This window comes from Scyliorhinus torazame, chromosome 3, assembly GCF_047496885.1.
Source record: "Scyliorhinus torazame isolate Kashiwa2021f chromosome 3, sScyTor2.1, whole genome shotgun sequence".
In the NCBI taxonomy this organism is placed as follows: Eukaryota; Metazoa; Chordata; class Chondrichthyes; order Carcharhiniformes; family Scyliorhinidae; genus Scyliorhinus; species Scyliorhinus torazame.
The window spans coordinates 156375176-156396861 of NC_092709.1; the positions used below are offsets into that span (position 1 = coordinate 156375176).

General features: G+C 43.5%; 1 protein-coding gene across 2 annotated transcripts; it reads left to right on the forward strand.

Annotated features, from left to right (window-relative positions):
* The first annotated feature begins 1664 nt into the window (after positions 1-1664).
* On the forward strand, positions 1665-21686 carry med28 (mediator complex subunit 28). Of its 2 annotated transcripts, XM_072496444.1 has the most exons (5): positions 1665-1872; positions 8521-8587; positions 9835-9867; positions 16291-16403; positions 20387-21686. In XM_072496444.1, exons 1-5 carry the CDS (start codon positions 1714-1716, stop codon positions 20582-20584), a joined length of 570 nt encoding a protein of 189 aa, XP_072352545.1. In that variant the 5' UTR covers positions 1665-1713; the 3' UTR covers positions 20585-21686. The 2 variants fall into 2 exon arrangements, with proteins under 2 accessions (XP_072352545.1, XP_072352546.1); XM_072496445.1 differs by lacking the exon at positions 9835-9867 and having other exon boundaries at positions 1667-1872.

Here is a 21686-nt window from a genome sequence, read left to right on the forward strand (position 1 = left end):
ACGTGAATGTAAATCACATTGTGATGAATAGTTATGCCACTTGCACGTCATGTCATCACAATAAAAGCAAGGCAGGCCATTGCTGGTATGTTCACCCCTAATCAAGTTTTTTCTTGAAAAATCGTAATGTGCAAATCATTATTTGTATAACAAATTTAATTTTGTCCGGTATACATTTTACAGATAAAACACAAATGGCAGAATTTCTTGCTCAGGCTCTGCCAGCTCCTACCCCCAGCAACTCTCCAACACACAGCCTCCAATCCCGTACCCCTTTCCCAAAGTCCCTACCCTCTCACCCGACACACACTCTATCTCCCAAATTTGCCCCTTCCATTCCCCATCTGGTCCACGGTCTCTCCATCACTCAGCTACAACCCATCCCGGAAACCAGCAGCTCTACCCCAGACTTGCCCCCATACTCAGCCCCATTCTAACCCCTCCCGAAGACTCGCTTTTCTCTCCAGCCCCATCTCATAGCATCACCCCTCCTTCCCGCCAGCCCCACCCCACCTTGCTCAGAGCCCTGCCCACTCACAGCTCACCCACCTGGCCCAGCCCACTCTCACCTCACCGATCTGATCCCACCCACTCTCACATCACCGATCTAACCCCGCCCACTCTCACATCACCGATCTGACCCCGCCCACTCTCACATCACTGATCTGACCCTGCCCACTCTCACATCACCGATCTGACCCCGCTCACTCTTACATCAACCATCTGGCCCCGCCCACTCTACCTCATCCATATGGCCCTGCCCATTCTCACATCACCCATCTGACACCGTCCACTCTCCCATCACCCATCCGGCCCCGCCCACTCTCCCGCATCCATATGGCCCTACCCACTCTCACATCAATGGACAGCACGGTAGCACAAGTGATAAGCACTGTGGCTTCACAGCGCCAGGGTCCCAGGTTCGATTCCCTGCTGGTCATTGTGTCTGTGTGGGTTTCCTCCGGGTGCTCCAGTTTCCTCCCACATTCCAAAGACGTGCAGGTTAGGTGGATTGGCCATGATAAATTGCCCTTAGTGATCAAATAAGGTTAGGAGGGGTTATTGGATTACGGGATTAAGGGCAGCACGGTAGCCTTGTGGATAGCACAATTGCTTCACAGCTCCAGGGTCCCAGGTTCGATTCCGGATTGGGTCACTGTCTGTGCGGAGTCTGCACATCCTCCCCGTGTGTGCGTGGGTTTCCTCCGGGTGCTCCGGTTTCCTCCCACAGTCCAAAGATGTGCGGGTTAGGTGGATTGGCCATGATAAATTGCCCTTAGTGTTCAAAATTGGCCTTAGTGTTGGGTGGGGTTACTGGGTTATGGGGATAGGGTGGAGGTGTTGACCTTGGGTATGGTGCTCTTTCCAGGAGCCGATGCAGACTCGATGGGCCGAATGGCCTCCTTCTGCACTGTAAATTCTATGGAATAGGGTGGAAGTGAGGGCTTAAGTGGGTTGGTGCAGACTCGATGGCCTTCTGCACTGTACGTTCTCACATCACTGTACGTTCTCACTGTACGGTCTCACATCACCCATCTGGCCCCGCCCACTCTCACATCCTCTGGCCCCGCCCACTCTCGCCCCAGCCATATGGCCCCGCCTACTCTTACGTCACCCAAGTGGCCCCGCCCATTCTCACCTCACTCGTCTGGCCCCGCCACACCAACACAGCTATTTGGTCCCGCCCACGTGGCCCTGTCAGCCCTACGCAAGATGGCCGCCTCACTCCCGGGGATGTTCTCACATCCACCGCAAAATCCGCCTCCACCGCCTCCCGGACCCGGACCGCCGGCACCCACCGGGGCCGGCCTTGCTGCAGCTCCCCCAAGGACTCCAAGCACTCTTGTAGACGAGCTTGAGGCTTCATTTGAGGTAAAGGCTGCATCCGAATGAAAAAGGAATGGATGCGAGATAATGAAGGGAGGGGGCGAAGGCGCAGTGGAGTCGGGGTGGAGGTCAACGAAGGTGGAGGAGATGGAGGGGGGAGGCAGAGAGGCGATAGAGGGGTGGGTGTGTGGCAGTTGCGATGGGAGGAGGGGCAGAGTGCCGAAGGAGGGGGGAGAGGCAGAGTGGCGATGGGTGGGGGCAGAGTGGTGATGCAGGGGGGCGAGGCAGTGGCGATTTGGGGGAGGGGGGGGAGGTGGAACGAAGGCAGGGAGGAGGTGGGGATGTTAAGATTCTGTTCAGAAACTTTAATGGATTATGGCCTGCATATACAATTGTCTGTATTGAATCTTTAGCAACATAAATATTAAAATATTGCAACGCCAATACCAAACGTGATGTATCCTTTTTGATAGCCACATACTTTTGCTGAATATTCAGTTTTTTGGAAAAATAACTAACAGGTCTTGCGGTACCTTTGTTGTCATCTTGTAACAGTGCAGCAATAACACCCACATCAGTCACATCAATTCCCTCCTTAAATTGTCTTGGCATAATTCGGTGTTGCCACCACTGGTGCGTTGGTTAACAGTTTTCAAATCGTCAAATGCTTTCTGACATTCAATTAAATTTCCTGTGTTTTTTCGGAAGTTCAGTAGAACAACTACACTGCTAAAATCTGGCACCATTTTCCAGTAGAAACCATTTATGCCCAGAAATTGCAGAAATTCTCTTCTCGTGATGGTACAGGGAATGCCCCAGTAGCTTTCGTCTTCACATTCCAGTGGGCCACCTGACCATGTCCAATTATATTGACCTAAGAATGTGACTTGGGTTTTCGCAAATTCAATTTTAACCAAGTTTGCCACCAATCCAGTCTCCTGTAGTTGATCATAGAATTCCTTTAAATGATCCAAATGCTCCTTTCACGTTTGTCTGAACACCACCAGATCATCTATGTATAGAATCATACAATTTGCAGTGCAGAAGGGGGCCATTCGGCTCATTGATTCTGCACCAGCTCTTGGAAAGAACACTCTACTTAAGCCCACGGCTCCACCCTATCCCAGTAACCCCACTTAACCTTTTGGACATTAAGGGGCAATTTAGAATGTCCAATCCACCAAATCTGCACATCTTTGGAATGTGGGAGGAAACTGGAGCACTCGGAGGAAACCCAGGCAGACACGGGGAGAAAGTCCAAACTCCACACAGACAGTCACCTGAAGCCGGAATTGAACCTGGGACCCTGGAGCTGTGAGGCAGCAGTGCTAACCACTGTGCTGTCGTGCCACCCGGTATACTATGCACAATTCTTTAGTCCAGAAATTACCTTGTTGGATAATCTTTGGGATGTTACAAGCATATTCTTCATTCCAAATGGCATAACTTTAAACCGATACAGACTATTTGGCGTTACTAAAGCCGAAACTTCCCTGTCCCTTTCTGATAAAGGTACTTGCTAGTATCCTTTTAAGTAAGTCAAGTTTGGTAATAAAATTTGCTTGTCCCACCGTTTCAATGTAGTCTTCCAAATGAGGAATAGGATATAAATTTGACTTTATAACTGCATTGACTTTTCTATATTCCACACACAATCGTTACCTTCCATCTTTTTGGTACCATCACAATAGATGAACTCCCATCGCTACAATTCACTTCAATTATATAATTCTTAAGCATGCTTTCAATATCCTTTTGTACCTGTGCCAACTTTAGTGGATTAAGTCTATATGGATGTTGCTTAATTGGAATAGAATTTTCTACATCTACATCATGTATAATTACTTTTGTACTTCCTAGTTTGTTTCCACATATTGCTTTATGTGACTGTAATAACTCTTTCAGGTCACCTTGATTTTCTTCTCTAAGATAACTCAGTAATTTATCGCAATTTCTTATCACTTCCTCAATGTCCAATCTAATTTAAGGAATGTCAAATTCAGAATCATCTGGATTTATCTCTTCTGAGTTATAATGATTAATACATTCTCCTTCTGCTTTCCTTCCCTATCAAAATACCTTTTGAGCATATTAACATGACACACTCTTTTCCCTTTATCTAGCATTCTTATTTTTAAACTGTATTTTATTCCAAACATATTCAAAAATACAAAAACATAAATAAATTGGAGAACATTCTCCAGATGTAATGGTTTACAGTTTGTACAAGTGTTTCCGCCTTTTCACCCCCCCCCTCCCGTGACGAACAATTCCTCAAACATAGTCATGATCAGTCCCCACCATGTCTCAAAGCCCTCCACTGATCCCCTCAATTCAAACTTGACATTCTCCAGCCAGAGGAAGTCGTACAGGTCCCTAGCCAGGCTACAACACCTGGTGGCTTTGTCGATTGCCATTCCAGCAAAATCCTTTGCCAGGCAACTAGAGTGGCGATCCTTTTCTCCATCAGCTCCACTATCTTTAATAATCTTTATTATTGTCACAAGTAGGCTTACACTGCAATGAAGTTACTGTGAAAATTCCCTAGCCGCCATACTCCGGCGCCTGTTCGGGTACACTGAAGGAGAATTTAGAATGTCCAATTCACCTAACAAGCAAGTCTTTCTGGATTTGTGGGAGGAAACCGGAGCGCCCGGAGGAAACCCACGCAGACACAGGGAGAATGTGCAGACTCTGCACAGACAGATGGCTCTCAGGGGGTTGGCGGAGTGGCGGGAGATTGAGGGGACAGAAGGAACATCGGATGTCGCTCTATGCCGATCACCTCTTGCTGTATGTTTCGGATCCGTTGGAGAGTATGGGAAGGATTATGGCCCTGCTGCAGACGTTTGGAGGGTTCTCGGGGTACAAACTGAATGTAGGGAAAAGCGAGGTATTCCCGGTGAATGAGCTGGGACAGCGGGCTAATTTAGGGGGGATGCTGTTTACGGCAGCGAGGGATAGGTTTAGGTATTTGGGGATTCGGGTAGCGAGGGAATGGACGGAGCTCCATAAGTGGAACTTAACAAAGCTGGTGGAGGAGGCCAGGGAGGATCTTAGGAGGTGGGATACACTGCACTTAACGTTAGCGGGGAGGGTCTAAGTGGTGAAAATGAATATTCTGCCTAGGTTCTTGTTTATCTTTCAGGTTCACCCGATCTTTATACCAAAGGACTTTTTTCTGAAAGTAGACATGATCATCTTGGACTTTGTATGGTGGGGAAAGGTGCTGAGGTTGGGGAGGACCCTGCTATAGAGGCAGAGGTAGCAGGGGGTGGTGGCATTGCCGAACTTGCTTCATTATTATCGGGCGGCGAATGTGGACAAGGTGCGGTGGTGGTGGGAAGGAGAAGGGGTAGAGTGGGTTAGGATGGAGGAGGAATCTTGTAGGGGTCTAGTTTTGAGGGCTATGGTGATGACTGAGGAGTTATTTTAAGGTGGAAGGGATGTCGGTGCTAAAGCCGCTGCGCGAGAATCATGGGTTTGAGCCGGGCGGGGGGGGGTGGGGGGCGGGATGGATAGTGTATACAGGAGATGGAGGGAAGTGTGGCTGGTCAAGGTGAGGGATTTATATTTGGAGAAAGGGTTTGCCAGTCTGGAGGAGCCAATGGAGAGGGTAGAGCTGCCAAGGGGGAGTGAGTTCAGGAATCTGCAGGTTAAAGACTTTGCGCGAAAGGTCTGGAGGGAGTTCCCTAGGTTGCCGGGATACACTTTGCTGGAGCGACTGCTGCTTCCGGATGTGGAAGGGGAGGGAAGAATTGGGGATATATATAAGTGACTGGGAGAGCAGAGAGGTCAGCGGGTGGTGAAGATCAAGGAGAAATGGGAAGCGGAGTTGGGAGGGGAGATCAATTGGGGAGTATGAAGTGAGGCATTGCATTGGGTAAACGGGGCCTTCTCTCATGCAAGGATGAGCCTGATACAGGTTGATATGACTCAGGTGAGAATGAATGGTTTCTTTCAGTGGGTAGCAGAGAGTGCGAGAGGTGTGGGCGGGGGCCACTGAATAACGTGCACATGTTTTGGGGTTGCGAAAAATTGGGAAGATTCTGGGCAGGTGTGTTTGCAGCCTTAGCCAGGATAGTGGAGGAGGAGGTGGCCCCAGACACTATGGTGGCGATATTTGGGGTTTCAAAGAAGCCGGAGCTCATGGAGAGGAGGAAGGCCAATGTCTTTGCCTTCGCCTCTCTAATTGTACGGCGGCGAATTTTGCTGGGGTGGCGGTTGGCATCGTCATTGGGAGTAGCGGCTTGGTTGGGTGACCTGTACGACTTCCTGTGGTTGGAGAAGATAAAGTATGAGTTAAGAGGTTCCAAAGGGGGGGTTTGAGAAAAGGTTGGGAATGTTTGTGACGGTGTTTGAGGAGCTGTTTGTTGCAGGGGCGGGGGGATGCGAGGGTGAAGAAGGGGAAAAATCTGTACAGACTGTATAGTTGATTGTTGGGAAGTATGTTTCCCGGGGTGTTTATTTGTGAACCTGTTTTGATACATGTTTGTAATAAAGTACATCTTTTAAAAAAAAAAAAAAAAGTCAGTGTGGACATGCTGAATTTCCTTAATTTTCTGAGGACGTATAGGCGCTGTCATGTTTTCTTGGTGGTAGCATTGGCATGGGTGGACGAGGACAGATTTTTGGTGATGTGCACTGCTAGGAATTTGAAGCTGTTGACTATCTCCACCTCGCCTCCGTTGATGCAGACGGGGTGTGTACAGAACTTTGCTTCCTGAAGTCAATGACCAGCTCTTTAGTTTTGCTGGCATTGAGGGAGAGATTGTTGTAGTTGCACTACTCCACTAGGTTCTCCATCTCCCTCCTGTATTCTGCCTCGTCGTTATTCAAAATCCGACCCACTATGGGCATGTCGTCAGCAAAGTTGTAGATTGAGATGGAACCAAATTTTGCCACGCAGTCGTGTGTGTACAGGGAGTATAGTAGGGGGCTAAGTACGCTGCTTTGTGGGGCCCCGGTATTGAGGACTATTGTGGAGGAGGTGTTGTTGTTTATTCTGATTGTGGTATGTGGGCCAGAAAGTTGAGGATCCAGTTGCAGAGTGAGGAGCCAAGTCCTAGGATTTGGAGCTTTGCTATGAGCTTGGCTGTGATTATCGTGTTGAAGGCGGAGCTGTAGTCAATCAATAGGAGTCTGTTGTAGGAGTCCTTGTTGTTGAGTTGCTCTCGGGATGAGTGTAGCGCCAGGGAGATGGCGTCTGCTGTGGACTGGTTGCGGCGGTATGCAAATTGCAATGGATCTAGGTGTTCTGGGAGTATGGAGTTGATGTGCTTAATGACCAACCTCTCGAAGCACTTCATTACGATTGATGTCAGGGCCACCGGACGGTAGTCATTGAGGCACGTTGCCTGGTTCTTTGGCACCGGTATAATGGTGATCTCCTTGATGTAGGTGGGGACCTCGGATAGAGTAGGGACAGGTTAAAGATGTCCGTGAACACATCTGCCAGCTGATCTGCGCAGGCTCTGAGTGCACGACCAGAGATCCCGCCCGGACCCGTCGCCTTCGTGTTCACTTTCAGGAAGTCCAATCATATCGGAAACTGTGACGGTGGGTATGGGTGTGTTTTGGGCTGCTGGGGCACTCAACAGCAGATCGATGGTTTCCTGCTTGAACCAAGCATGGAATTTTGTCCTTCATTGTTAGAGGGATGGAGTTTGAGACTAGGGAGATTATGCTGCAATTGTATAAGGTGTTAGTGAGGTCACACCTGGAGTATTGTGTTCAGTTTTGGTCTCCTTACTTGAGAAAGGACGTACTGGCACTGGAGGGTGTGCAGAGGAGATTCACTAGGTTAATCCCAGAGCTGAAGGGGTTGGATTACGAGGAGAGGTTGAGTAGACTGGGACTGTACTCGTTGGAATTTAGAAGGATGAGGGGGGATCTTATAGAAACATATAAAATTATGAAGGGAATAGATAGGATAGATGCGAGCAGGTTGTTTCCACTGGCGGGTGAAAGCAGAACTAGGGGGCATAGCCTCAAAATAAGGGGAAGTAGATTTAGGACTGAGTTTAGGAGGAACTTCTTCACCCAAAGGATTGTGAATCTATGGAATTCCTTGCCCAGTGAAGCAGTTGAGGCTCCTTCATTAAATGTTTTTAAGATAAAGATAGTTTTTTGAAGAATAAAGGAATTAAGGGTTATTGTGTTCGGGCCGGAAAGTGGAGCTGAGTCCACAAAAGATCAGCCATGATCTCATTGAATGGTGGAGAAGGCTCGAGGGGCCAGATGGCCTACTCCTGCTCCTAGTTCTTATGTTCTTATAATGTATATAATGCTACGATGCTGCTGTGCTCTTCTACTTGTCATCCCTATGCTTTCAGGTTCTTTCATGTGCCATGGTTTCTACCAGTATTGTTTGATTTCTATATGAGATCTCGGCTTTCAAGTGCACATTGTATTTAAAACCTCTGCATGGAAGAGTTCCATCTTGTTTACTGGGCCAAATTATGTTACACCTCGGAGAGTTAGTTGGGGTTTGCTATCTTTTAGATGATCTCCCTTTAGTTTTCCTCGGCAATCACCTATTTTACATACTTTGTAATTTTGTGCTCAATTTCCATAGAATCCTTGAATCTTGTTACTGCAATTATAGTTGGATATAAAAGCACCCATACGCAAGATTGTTTTTGTTGACTAAATGTTAGAAAATAGGACGCATTAATTGTGAATTTCTTGTAGGCATGCTTTGCATCGCTGGTCAGTCAAGACTATGTGAATGGAACTGATCAAGAAGAAATTCGAACAGGTGAGACATGATGTAAAATAAATTTGCTGAACATACAGGTACAGCCTATAGTAAGTTAACAACAGTCTGTTTATGCACTTTACTTTGCATAATTTAAAGATTGTGTGTTAAATTCTATGGGTTCAAGATACTTTATTTAAAAAAGTAGTTTGTTTTCAGACCTGATATGCAGCAATTTAATTTAATTTGGGCAGCACGGTAGCACAAGTGATTATCACTGTGGCTTCACAGCGCCAGGATCCCAGGTTCGATTCCCTGCTGGGTCACTGACTGTGCGGAGTCTGCACGTTCTCCCCGTGTCTGCGTGGGCTTCCTCCGGGTGCTCCGGTTTCCTCCCACAGTCCAAAGACGTGCAGGTTGGGTGGATTGGCCTTGACAATTGTCCGTAGTGACCAAAAACGGTTTGGACGGGTTAATGGGTTACGGGGATAGGGTGGAAGTGAGGGCTCAAGTGGGTCGGTGCAGACTCGATGGGCCGAATGGCCGCCTTCTGCACTGTAAGTTCTATGTTTAGTTGGATTGATTATACAAATTCTTAATATAAAGTTAAATTGTGAGAGGAACTATTCCAAAATTTGACTTATTGGAAAGGTGATAGGAATTATTGTAACAATTACCTTAAATAATCCTTCTGCATATATAAGGTAGAATATGCTGTTCAAAATCATATAATGCAAGGAACAACATCTATTGATCATTATTAATGTTACTGAAGTATATCGTAACAGTGGCGTGAAGATTGACAAAGGGACATATATCATAAAATGTACAGGTGATAAAATTTAAAATTATAGCCAATATTCCAACTCCAGCCTAATTTATAATTTGTACAGATTCAGTATTAACTTTATTCTTATACTCCATATCACTATTCATAAGCCTAAGATAGCATTAATGATTTTACAACTTAATCAACTGTTCTTAGAGACTTCTCTAATAGAGTTCACAACCCTTAATCATATAATAAACATACATTTAGCAGTAGCAGTTAACAAAGACCTTGCATGTTTTCGCCAGAGAGTTCAAAGATGTTGCAATCTTGAGATTATTTTTCAGGTCGATCGCAATTTAATCAAATTCTGAAGTATCTTTTCCGCCATCCGCATTTTATACTATTTTTTTTACTCGAGTCCTAATTTAAATGTTTTGTCATATTACCGAATACAACTTCATAGTTTTAATGGACCCAATTTTGTGGCAGCAATGGCAGTGAAACTATCAGCTTTTGTCATCTTTACTCCTCTCAGATTACATTGCAATCCTGGACAACCATGTCTGTGGTAAGTGTCGGCAGCTTGAACAACTTCAGCTCAGTTTCTGAGCTGGAGCCTGAGTTTTATGTATGTGGACATCAGGGAGGTCAAGAGTCACCTGGACGTAGAATTAAAAACCTTTTATCTGAATGAGTGAAGAAGCCTCCGTAGGATAGATGAACTAGTGGCACAAATAGAGATAGATGGTTTAGATTTAATTGTCAATTCAGAGATATAGTGGCAAGGTGACCATGGTTGGGAAATAAATATTCCAGGGTACACAATATTTCAAAATTATAGATTGAATAGAAAAGGAGAAAGAGTAAACTGGCAGTAAAGCTGACGTAAAGACAGTAATGAAAAACAATCTTGGTCAAAAGATAAGGAAGTAAATCAGTGTGGTTGGAGATTTGTAATAGCATGGGTCAGAAAGCAGGTGCAGTTTATAAGACCCCCACCCATTATATCCAGTGGACAGAGCATCAAGCAAGAAATTATTGGAGCTTGTAACAAAGGCAATGTAATCATTTGGGGGTATTTTAATCTTCATCTAGACTTGGCCAATCGATTTGACAAAAGTGGTCTGGAAGCTGAGTTTGTAGAATGCGTTTATGATGATTTAAGTAATAGATTGTCTGACCAACTAGGGATAAAGCTTTTTTTTGGATCTAGTATTGTGCAATGAGGTAGGGTTAATTAATTCTCTCAGTAAAAGATCTTCCGGCAATAGTGATCATAATATAAGTGAATTCTGTAATCACTTTGAAAGCCACATATTCCAATTACAAAAAAAACATTTAAAGCCAATTGCATAGGGAGGAGGGTAGAGCTCGCTAAGGTTAATTGGGTGAATAGACAAAAAGGTATGTTGGTAAATAAGCAGCAGGAAACATTCATAGAAAATGTTTATCAAAAATACATTCTGTTTAAAAAAAATCTCAAACTCAGCAGGAACCATCCATGGCTCACTAAGGATGTTAAGGATAATATCTTAAAAGATTGGCTTATAATGTTTAAAAAAAAAAGTAAGTCCAAGGATAGGGGTTATTTTACAAACCATCAAAGGGATGCCAAAAAGTTGATAAAGAAAATAGTTAGGAATATCTAAAAATAGATTGCAAGTGCTTTTACAAGCATATAGAAAGAGACTAGCTAAAGTAAACGTTGGTACCCTAGAGTGGTGTTTTTCAAACTTTTTTTTGCCCGGGTCCCAGTTTATGAGCTGGCCATCCTTCGCGACCCATGCTGGCTGACCTTCGCGACCCACGCTGCCCGAACTTTATAACCCACCATTTCCGCTTGTTAATGTGACAGGTGAGCCTGCTTGGTCCTCACGATCTCACTTGCTTTGTCATTGAATGTTACATTTTGGCTAAGGACTTCAACTGATGATTTAAGTTCTCACTGCATCCGTTGAAAAAAATCAAGAGGTTTGTCCTCTCGCCACGCTTAGTCTTCAAATGCCTTATGCGGGTTTTAATCTTTAATTTGCCAGTACTTCCCTGCATATAACACATGACCTTTAAATCCTGATTTGAATTGGCACAATTAATAAACCCATACCTCAAGAAATCATCTTTATCCTGCTTTGTTTCTGATTTCAGCTTCTTAATGGGTTGTTTGTTCACCAGAGGCCCTGGAGCTCTCACCAGCACTGCTGGCAGCTACAAAATGGAGGAATATCTCTCGCGCCCAGAGCACGTGACGTCAGTGTACAGGGCACATGACCTACTCTGCCACCACTTCTGGAGAGAAGACTCCCATCGATTTTTTAAAATCAGCTGCTCTGGGCTGCGCACTGCTGAGGGACAGGCATGCGTGGGACGGCCGGCATTCTGAAAGCCAGTCGCGGCTTGTATTTTTAAAAGCCGATCACGGCTGTTGGGCACTTCTTCCCCTGATCGGGAACGGCGCGACCGATGGCCCCTGTGTCCCTTCGACATTCGCCCCGACCCACCCGCGGGTCGCGACCCTGAGTTTGAAAATAACTGCCTCAGAGGCAGAGACAGGAGAAGTTATCTAGAATAAGGAAATGTCAGAAACATTGAATAGATATTGAGTTTGTCTTCCCAGTAAAAGTTAGAACTTACCAGAAATGGAGGGTAACTAAGACTAATAAGAGTGAGAAAATTAAGATAATATCAGTGATAAAAAGTACTGGAGAAACCTAAGGGACTGAAATTTGATCAATCTGCAGGATTGAGTGACCTGCAACCGAGGATTCTAAAAGAGATCGCTGCAGTGTTGGGGGATGCACTGGTTATGATTTTCCAAAATTTCCTAGATTCTAGAACATCCCTAGAAGTTAGCAAATGTAACACTGCTATTGAAGAAGAGAGGAAGAGGAAAAGCCGGGAACTACAGGCCAGTTAGCCAGACATCAGTTGCTCGGAAAATGCTGGAATACATTATCAATGCAGTCTTAACAATGCAATTAAATCTTAGTATGATCTGACATGGTCAACATGGTTTTAACTTGTAGTGCAGATAAAGGGGAACCAGTCGAAGTAATGTACTTGGATTTCCCGAAGGCATCGATAAGGTACCACACAAAAGGTTAATATGTAATGTAAGACCCCCATGGAGTTGTGGGTAATGGAATAATATGAATAGAAGATTGGTTAACAGACAGGAAACAGCTGGGATAAATGTGGCAATTTAAAATTGGCAAGCTGTAACCAGTGGTATGCTGCAAGGATCAGTGCTGGAGCCTTGACTATTTGCAACCTATATTAAAAACTTGGAGAAAGAGACAGAGTAATGAATCTAAGATTACCGACATAGAAAGCTAGGTGGGAATGCCAGCTGTAAGGGGGATATGAAGAGACTGCAAAGAGATAGAGACAGGTCAAGTGAGTGCACAGCAAAATGGTAGATGAGTATAATGTGGCGAAGTGTGAAGTTATTCACTTTGGTCGTAAGAATAGAAAAATATAATTTTTTTAAAAGGCTTAAAATCCGTCTATGTTAATGGTGAGAAGGATTTGGCTGTATCACAGGATGTCAGCGTGCAGGTACAACAAACAATTAGGAAGGCAAATGGCATGTTGTCCTTTAATGCAAGGGTATTGGAGTAGAAGAATATAGAAGTATTGCTGAGACCAAAGCTTGGAGCACTGTGTGTAGTTTTGGTCTCCATACTTATGGAAGATATATTCTTTCATTGGAGGCAGAACAGCGAAGATTTACTGCATTGGTCCCTGGACTGTGAGGGTTGTCCTCAGGTGACAAGCTGAGTAAATTGGGCCTATATTATCTGGAGTTTATAGAATCCCTACAGTGCAGAAGGAGACCATTCAGCCCATCGAGTCTGCACCGGCCCTCTGAAAGAGCACCCTACCTAGACCCAATCTGCTACCCTATCCACCTAACGGCAGTTTAGCATAGCCAATGCACCTAACCTGCACATCTTTGCACTGTGGGAGGAAACCGGAACACCCGGAGTAAACCCACATGAATGAGGCAATCTCATTGAAACGTGCACGATTCTGGAGGGGCTTGACAGCGTAGGCACTGAGAGGTTGTTCCCCTGGCTGGGAAATCCAGAACACTGGGGCACAGTCTCGGGATTTATGGTCAATGAGGAGAAATTCCTTCACTCAAAGGGTTGTGAATCTGAGCTGCAAATGCTCTTTTGCTGAATATCTTTAAAGCTGTGATGGATGGGTATTTGGTCTCAGGGGATTAAGGGAGTGTAGGGAAAAGTGGAGTTGAAGATGATGATCTACATGATCGTAGTTAATGGCAGAGCAAGCTTGAGGGCCATATGTTATACTCCTATTTCTTGTATTCTTATGAGAGTGCCAATGTCTGGATTCCCAATGTCACTCGACCTGTGCTTCGTAGAGTGTGCTGTTAAAACCCCTTGGATTGCAATCAATTAAAAATCACTGAAATGATGAGAACTTCCCCATATACTTTAATGCTGCTGTTAAAAAATTCCTGAAAAGTTTATGCTTTGTTAATGAGGTAAAACTGGCTTTTTAAGTTCTAAATAATATCTTTAGCTCTGGAAGACTAATTCTGTGTTTGTATAATGTTATTTTTTCAATTCAAATAATTTCCAAGATTTTTTAACATGTTTTAAAGCTTGCTTATGATAACCATAGAAACGTTGCGGTGCAGAAAGAGGCCATTCAGTCCGTCATGCCTGTGCCTGCCAAAAAAATAAAGAAAAAATAAACGAGCCACTCATTTTAATCTCAATTTCCAGCTCCTGGTCTGTAGCCTTGCAGGTTACAACACTTCAGGTGCAGATCCAGGTACCGTTGAAATGATTTGAGTGTTTCAGCCTCAATCACCCATTTGGGCAGAGACTTCCTGACACCCACCACCCTCTGGGTGAAAAAGCTTTTCTTCATGTTTCTTCTAATCTTTCTACCATCACCTTAAATCACCCCTCAACCAGGGGAAACCAGTCTTTCCTGTTTACCATGTTTAGGCCCCTCATCATTTTGTACATCTCAATTAAGTCACTCCTTAGGCTCATCTGTTTTAAGGGAAACAATACCAGCTTATCAAATCTCTCTTCAAAGCTGCAATTTTCAAGGTCTGGCAACATTTTTGTAAATCTCCTCTGCATTCCACAGCAATTATGTCCCTCGTGTAATGTGGTGACCAGAACGGCACACAGCTGCAGCCTAACTAATATTTTATACAGTTCCATCACTACATCCCTACTTTTGTATTCAATACTTTCTTGACCACCTGTCCTGCCACCTTCAAAGACCAGTGGACATGCAGTCCAAGGTCTCTCTGTTCCTCAAAAGCCTTCTCAATATCTTCCTACTGAGTATTCCCTTGCTTTGTTTGCCCTTCCCAAATGCATTACTTCACACCTTTCCAGATTGAATTCCATTTGCCACTTCTCTGCACACTTAACCAAACCATTCTGGAATTAACAGCTATCCTTTTTATTATCAACTGCACGGCTAATTTTTATGTCATCTGCAAATTTCCCAATCATGCCACCCACTTTTAAGTCTAAATCCTTAATATATACAACAAACAGCAAAGACCCCAACACTGAGCCTTGTGGAACACCACTGGAAATTATTTTCCATTTGCAAAAACATCCATTAACCATTACCCTTTGTTTCCTGTCACTGAACCAAAGAACGTTAGGAGGAGTTATTGGGTTACGGGATAGGGTGGAAGTGAGGGCTTAAGTGGGTTGGTGCAGACTCGACGGGCCGAATGGCCTCCTTCTGCGCTGTAGGTTCTATGACCCACACTTTAAAAAAATTATCCTGGTGTTCTCTGATCAGCTGAAAGCTTTCAAGTTGATCCGTAATCCTGTTCTCAATTATAGACTCCAGCGATTTCTTGACGCGATATGAGGCTAACTGGTTTCCCTTCTTTGTGTGCAAATTAGCTGCTTTGCTTCCCACTGAATTAGAACAGAACCTACACATCAAAAGCAATTCATTGATTGTAAAGCACGTTGGAGCTCCTAAGATTGCGAACTGCTATATCAGTGCAAATTCATTCTATTTGTCTATCCTTTTCGATCTTTGAGAGCATATATCACATTTGTACACTAATCAGCTCTTGTTCGAAACTTACCTGTTTGTCTGTTGCCTAATTTGGCACTTTTGCTTTATATCATCCATTTCCCTTATTAGCTAGTTGATTTTCCCCTCCACTATCTAGAGTCTTTTATCTTTGTTTCCTTTTCTCCTTTTAGATTGAGTCAGATCTTTATAGGCATTGGATCTTCTAAATTTCCTTGTCTGCAACTAAATATAAATTGCTCCTTATTGTAGTTATTTAAAAACATTTTGTTTACAAACATGTTTTGTTAAAACTTGTTTGATATTTTCCTGAAATGATTTGGAATTAAACGTATCTATTCTCTGATTTAGGGTCTTGTAAGGCAAATTTCAGTGGTGTAATTTAAAACCCTGGTGTTCCAACCATTTTGTATGGGACTGTTTTCTTGGACATTGCAACCTGCTTTGTCAGAATAATGGAAATGCTGATCTGCATCTGTGACTATTTGTTCAGTCTGCTTCAGATTCAAAATTGTGTGACTGTGGGCAGGAGCAGAGAGAAGATAGAACTTCCCACAAGAAGGTGGGAGGAAGAATTAAAGAACCAGTGGTTCTGTTTTAATTTGGCCCTTTCCATTGCTGCATGGAAGCTTGTTTTCCAGTAGCCAATTCTTTGTTATCTTTTCCTCAAGAGCAGGAAAAGAACAAGGGACTGCACTAGTTGCTAGACTGATCAATATAGTACAGCTGAGTGGGCCTTGAATAGAGGCATATTGGACAGGCTTATCTGCTAAGAGCAACTAGCAAAGACTGCAAATTAATAGGTTACCTGATTACGTTGACATTTTTCATTTTTCTTAGTTATATTGATATAGGTTTAGATGTGTTTGTATTCAAATTACTTCAACTTTAAAAAAAATTATTTTGTCTACAAATGTGTTGATTTATTTTTCCACAGGTGTAGAGCAATGCATCCAAAAGTTTTTGGATGTCGCCAGACAAACAGAGTGTTTCTTTCTGCAGAAAAGGCTGCAGCTTGCTGTACAGAAACCCGAACAAGTCATCAAAGAGGTGAAGAGATGTTATTTTCTCTGGTTTTATACCTTTATTTCCTCTCTCTGGATAAATTGTCCAGTGGGCAAAGTCAATTGGGAATTGAGTAATGGGTATTTCTTTTTAATACTCCGCTCCATGATAAAACTAGCGTTTCTAGATAGGATGGTGGCAGAACCAGTGAGGTTTCTTATTTGCCTGTGCAATCTTTATGAAAGCGAAACACCTGTTGAAATGCATTTACTTGGAGAACTTATTGAATGTCCAAACACTTGTTCATACTTTTAAATTTAGTTTCTGTCAAAAATATCTGATGTGTGCAAATTATAATGTTATCAGCTGCAGAATTTGACTCCATTTTGGGGGAGACCCGCTGTTACCTTTGAATTTCAGTGGCAGAAGGAATATGGATTCATGCCCAGGGAGTCAGTTTTGGTAGCCCAAAAGAATTTGAATCTGACTTGGGGACACCATGCTCGGTTTCTTCTGCCGTATCCCATTAAGAGCCTTTTTACTGGAGAAAACATGATTAGAATGGTAACTTCCGAGGGTGCACAGTGGTGCAGTTGTTAGCACTGCTGCCTCACTGTGCTGAGGACCCGGGTTTGATCCCGGTCCCGGGTCACTGTCTGTGTGGAGTTTGCACATTCTCCCATGTTTGCGTGGGTTTCACCCCCACAATTCAAAGGATGTGCAGGCTAGATGGATTGGCCACACTAAGTTGCCCCTTAATTGGGAAAAAAAGAATTGTGTACTCTAAATTAAAAAAAAAAAAAGAATGGCAACTTCCCACTACTACTTTGACAGTTGAAACATTAGAGTTTTGCTTCTGCAACTTTTATATTTATCAACTATGGTTTCTTGCGAGACTATCCACAGGGATCAGTGATTAATATATCTCCATGTGGAAGTCACCAACTGTAGCTTTTTCAGTATTGCCTCAGGAAACTATTGAACTCTACGCCTCAGTGCTCTGCTGCTATGCACCTCGGCATCTAAACATCATTTTATTTGCTGAATGTAACTGTATATTTGTAGCTTCGTTATCCACGCATCCATTTGTGTGTGTGTTTTAGTCGCTGCTTAAATGTCTAGATGGAAAATTCTTTAACCTCTATTGCCTCTAATCCACAATTTGCGGATGACTGCACTGCCGTTGCCCACTCAGCACCAGATTTGTATGCCACTCTTGATCTCTTCAACTCTACATACAGGGGATTTGGACCCCCTTGAAAGTTGCCAACAAATCAACTTCAATGCACTGGTCACTGTGTCTGCATGGCTAAAAATTGTCTCTATTAAGAGACCCTGTTCTCTCAATTGTCAAATGGCCAACGTTCCTGGGGCGAACAAAGAAAATGCTTCAAATATACTCTGAAGTTAACCTCGAAGGGCGACAGCATTAACTATGATGCCTGGGAGGAGCTTGCTACCAATTGCTCAGAATTTTGACAACTCCAGCAGCACAGTGGTTGGCACTGCTGCCTCACGGCGCCAAGGTCACAGGTTCGATCCCGGCCCTGGGTCACTCTCCGTGTGGAGTTTGCACATTCTCCCCGTGTTTGCGTGGGTTTAGCCCCCACAACCCAAAGATGTGCAGGGTAGGTGAATTAGCCACGCTAAATTGCCCCTTAATTGGAAAAAATGAATTGGGTACTCTAAATTTATTTTTAAAAAAGAATTATGACAACTTGTCCATTATTGAGCCCCAACGCCTTGAGAGGGTGCGGCAGAATGATGGCAGAGTAGGAAAAAAAGGAAGCAAATCCTGTACTTTTGATCCCACAACCTCATCGGGCATCCTGCTCCAAAGCCAAAAGATCTGTGGGTATAAAATCGGCCTGTCCAGTCACATGAAAACCCATGGTAGAAACAAACGACCGAGAGGAGATGTCCTTGAATTTAGTGACAGCTGTCGATGACAATTGACCAGGAGACAAGGGATAGCGCTCTGATCTTTGAATAATTTCCCCCCCCTTTTTAAAAATAAATTTAGAGTGCCTAATTAATTTTTTCCAATTAAGGGGCAATTTAGCGTGTCCAATCCACCTACCCTGCACATCTTTGGGTTGTGGGGGTGAAACACACGCAAACACGGGGAGAATGTGCAAACTCCACACGGACAGTGACCCAGAGCTGGGATCGAATCTGGAACCTCGGTTTTGTGAGACTGCAGTGCTAACCACTACGCCATCATGATGCCTGATCTTCGAATAATAATACTATGTGATCTTTTGTGTTCATCTGAAATGAAAAATGGGGCCTCAGTTTAATGTCTCTCCAAAAGATGGCATCTGCGGAAATTTAGCACTTCCTCAGCTTGCTGGAGTGTCAGCCTAGATTTTTGTGCTCGTGTCTCTTGATTGGATCTTTGGATTGATAATCTTCTGAGAGGTGAGGGTGCTTTCCCTGAGGGTCAGCTAATGTATAAAAAGGAGAGTCAAGTAGTGGAATCACGTAAAGGCCAGTCCAGATAAGGATGCAGATTTCCTTCCTTAAAGGACAGTGAACCAGTTGGGTCTGACAATCCTGTCGTATTCCTGGTCGCTTTTATTGATAAGAGTTTTTTAATCCTGGATTATTTAGTTCTCCAGCTGCCATGGCGGAATCTGAACTCCAACCTCCAGATAATTAGTTCAGGCCTCTGGATTATTAGTCCAGTAACGTAACAGAATATTACACTACAGTACCCCTGTATCTGGACTCAAATCTAAAGTATGAGGAATGATTGCTCAAACTAGGGTTGTGTTCTTTGTAATTCTGCGTGTTAAAGGATAATTTGATTTAAGTTTTCAATATGTTAAGGGGTATACATGGAGTAAAGTGAAAGTTGTTTGGAGAGTTCAGGACTAGAAAAGATAGCCTTAAAAATAGTTTAAGGCATGGCTACCCAAACTGTGGGTCATGATCCCAACGTTAATTTGGGATCCCAAGTTCCGAAGCAACGGTAGGTGCAGTGGAGTCTGGACTGAATGCTAAAGGCTGTGAGACTCCTCTAAATCGTTGCATTCTTTTCTAATGGTGGGCATGGCTTAACATACTTTTGAGGCCTGAAAAAACAGTCTACGAAATAGTTATTTATTTATTTTCTAATAATTTAGAGTACCCAATTCATTTTTTCCTATTAAGGGGCCATTTAGCGTGGCCAATTCACCTACCCTGCACATCTTTTGGGTTATGGAGGCGAAACCCACGCAAACACGGGGAAAATGTGCAAACTCCCCATGGACAGTGACCAGAGCCGGGATCGAACCTGGGACCTCGGCACTGTGAGGCAGCAGCACTAACCATTGCGCTGCCCTGAAATAGTTATTTTTAAAGAGTACAGTATAAACACCTACCCCATTCAACCTCACTGCCCCCTCCTCAGCAGCTCAAACCACAATGCGAGCCCAACTAATGATTTTCAATTGGTTGTTAGTGTAATCCTTAGCACAATTGGGATTGTTTAGTTAGTGCTGGCCAATCGTGGAATCCGATCTAATTTTGAACACTGGGATTGTTCAGTAAGTGTTGTCCAATTTCAATCATCCGGAGAATTACCCAACAACCTAAGATTAACAGTAAGTCTTGAGTGTGGCTCACTTGCCTGTGTTAGAAGCTACCTATGTTCACACAAGATCCTGTTCTTCGCAATTGAAAGGAACACATCCACACATTGCTCTCTTTTCAACTAAAAAAAAGTCTGGGTGACAGCCATTCTCTGACTCATTCCAATGGCAATCCCTTGACCCATCAGGAGTTAACTTGCTTGGTTTGAATTTAAACAGAATCTTGACAAATAACAGTTCTCCATGGTAACCACTTGCTAACCAATCAGCACCCTCTTCTCATGCAGCTTACGTTATTACACCCTTTGAGGTTTGGTATTCTTCTGATTCTGACCTGATGAGTGCAAGATGAAAAGCTTCAACGGCATCTCTGTTCAGCAATACATGAGTTTCAGCATTAGATTCCTATATTTTGGAAACATTCTTAAATATGTATATATTGTTTCACAGGATGTTTCAGAATTGAAAAATGAGCTACAGCGAAAGGAAGCCTTGATCCAGAAACACCTGAGCAAGTTGCGCCACTGGCAACAAGTCTTGGAAGATATTAATGTGCAGCCCAAAAAATCAACAGACCTAGCTCAGGGACCTTTGGCCTATCTTGAACAAGCATCTGCAAATATCCCAGCTCCACTAAAGCAAACATGAAAATTATGCACACAGGCCAAGATATCTGCAATGGTTTTAATTGTTCTACTACCCAAGTGACACCACCCCCCACCTCAGCTCTCCCACCACTGCAAAAACAGTTCCAGTTAATCTCTTGAATAAAGGGAGATGCCAAGTATACTTGTGTGACTAAATCACTTTGCCGATCCAAATAAAGTAATTGCAAGGTATAAATGGCTGGTATATGCATCTTCAAATCAGTTGTCAGTGAAAAATGCTTTGTTTAATTATATTGTTGATGATTGATATAATAAAACTTGTGTACTATGTAGTACCATTAAGTCAGTTGAGGAATTTCTACCATTTTCAGAGCAATTAAAGATGCTGTTAAACTTTCTTTTAGGTAGGTTTTGTAATGCATTTGGAATTATTTTTATAATGTGTTAAATGTACTTTAAAATGTTATTAACCTATACCCATCAGCAATCCTTGTCAACAGATTCCTGAATGGAGACAGCATTTGGATGGTATAATTGGACATGAGACCTTTGTGTCGCTAATGCTTTTGTGTACTTTGGGCTAAAGTTTAAAAACATGTGCCTGCAAATCTAAATTGGGCCCTGAGTTCAATGCTTTGGGATTGATTTAAGATCTCTAGATTTGGCAATTGTGCCTTTTGGATTGGAAATTTGCAACTGACACCATTAATGACGGGAGGGAGGGACCAGAACACAAAGTCAATCAGGTTAGCATCAGCTATGTGACATTACTGGAATTTGTTCCCAGGATAGCGTGATTAAACATTTGGACAAGTATGAGCTGACCTGAGGGTTGGTATCTCAGATCTCTGACTGAAACAATTCGCACACTTTTAAGGCCAAGCAAAGCTAGTTTGCAAGGTCGGGGGTGGAAAATTGTTCTGGATAATGGCTTGAATGTTTCCAAAAGGCCTCAAGACATTGATATACGGTTGCAAGCTTGTCTGTCCTTATTTCTTCAGAAGTCTGGAACAGGTAGCCAGGAAGATTTGTTACAAATCCAAAAGTTTTGAAATGCTCCCTGTCTGCAAAACATTATTTCCTGTTGTCATTTATTATTGTGTTTTGGAATCAGTTTTTCCATTAAAATCTGTGTCCACGTT

Coding starts and splice junctions, on each gene's coding strand:
- med28 (XM_072496444.1), top strand. CDS start 1,714: ATGGCCGCCTCACTCCCGGGGATGTTCTCACATCCACCGCAAAATCCG. Junction 8,588..9,834: donor TCAAGAAGAAATTCGAACAG/GTGAGACATGAT, acceptor TACTCCTCTCAG/ATTACATTGCAATCCTGGAC. Junction 9,868..16,290: donor CCTGGACAACCATGTCTGTG/GTAAGTGTCGGC, acceptor ATTTTTCCACAG/GTGTAGAGCAATGCATCCAA.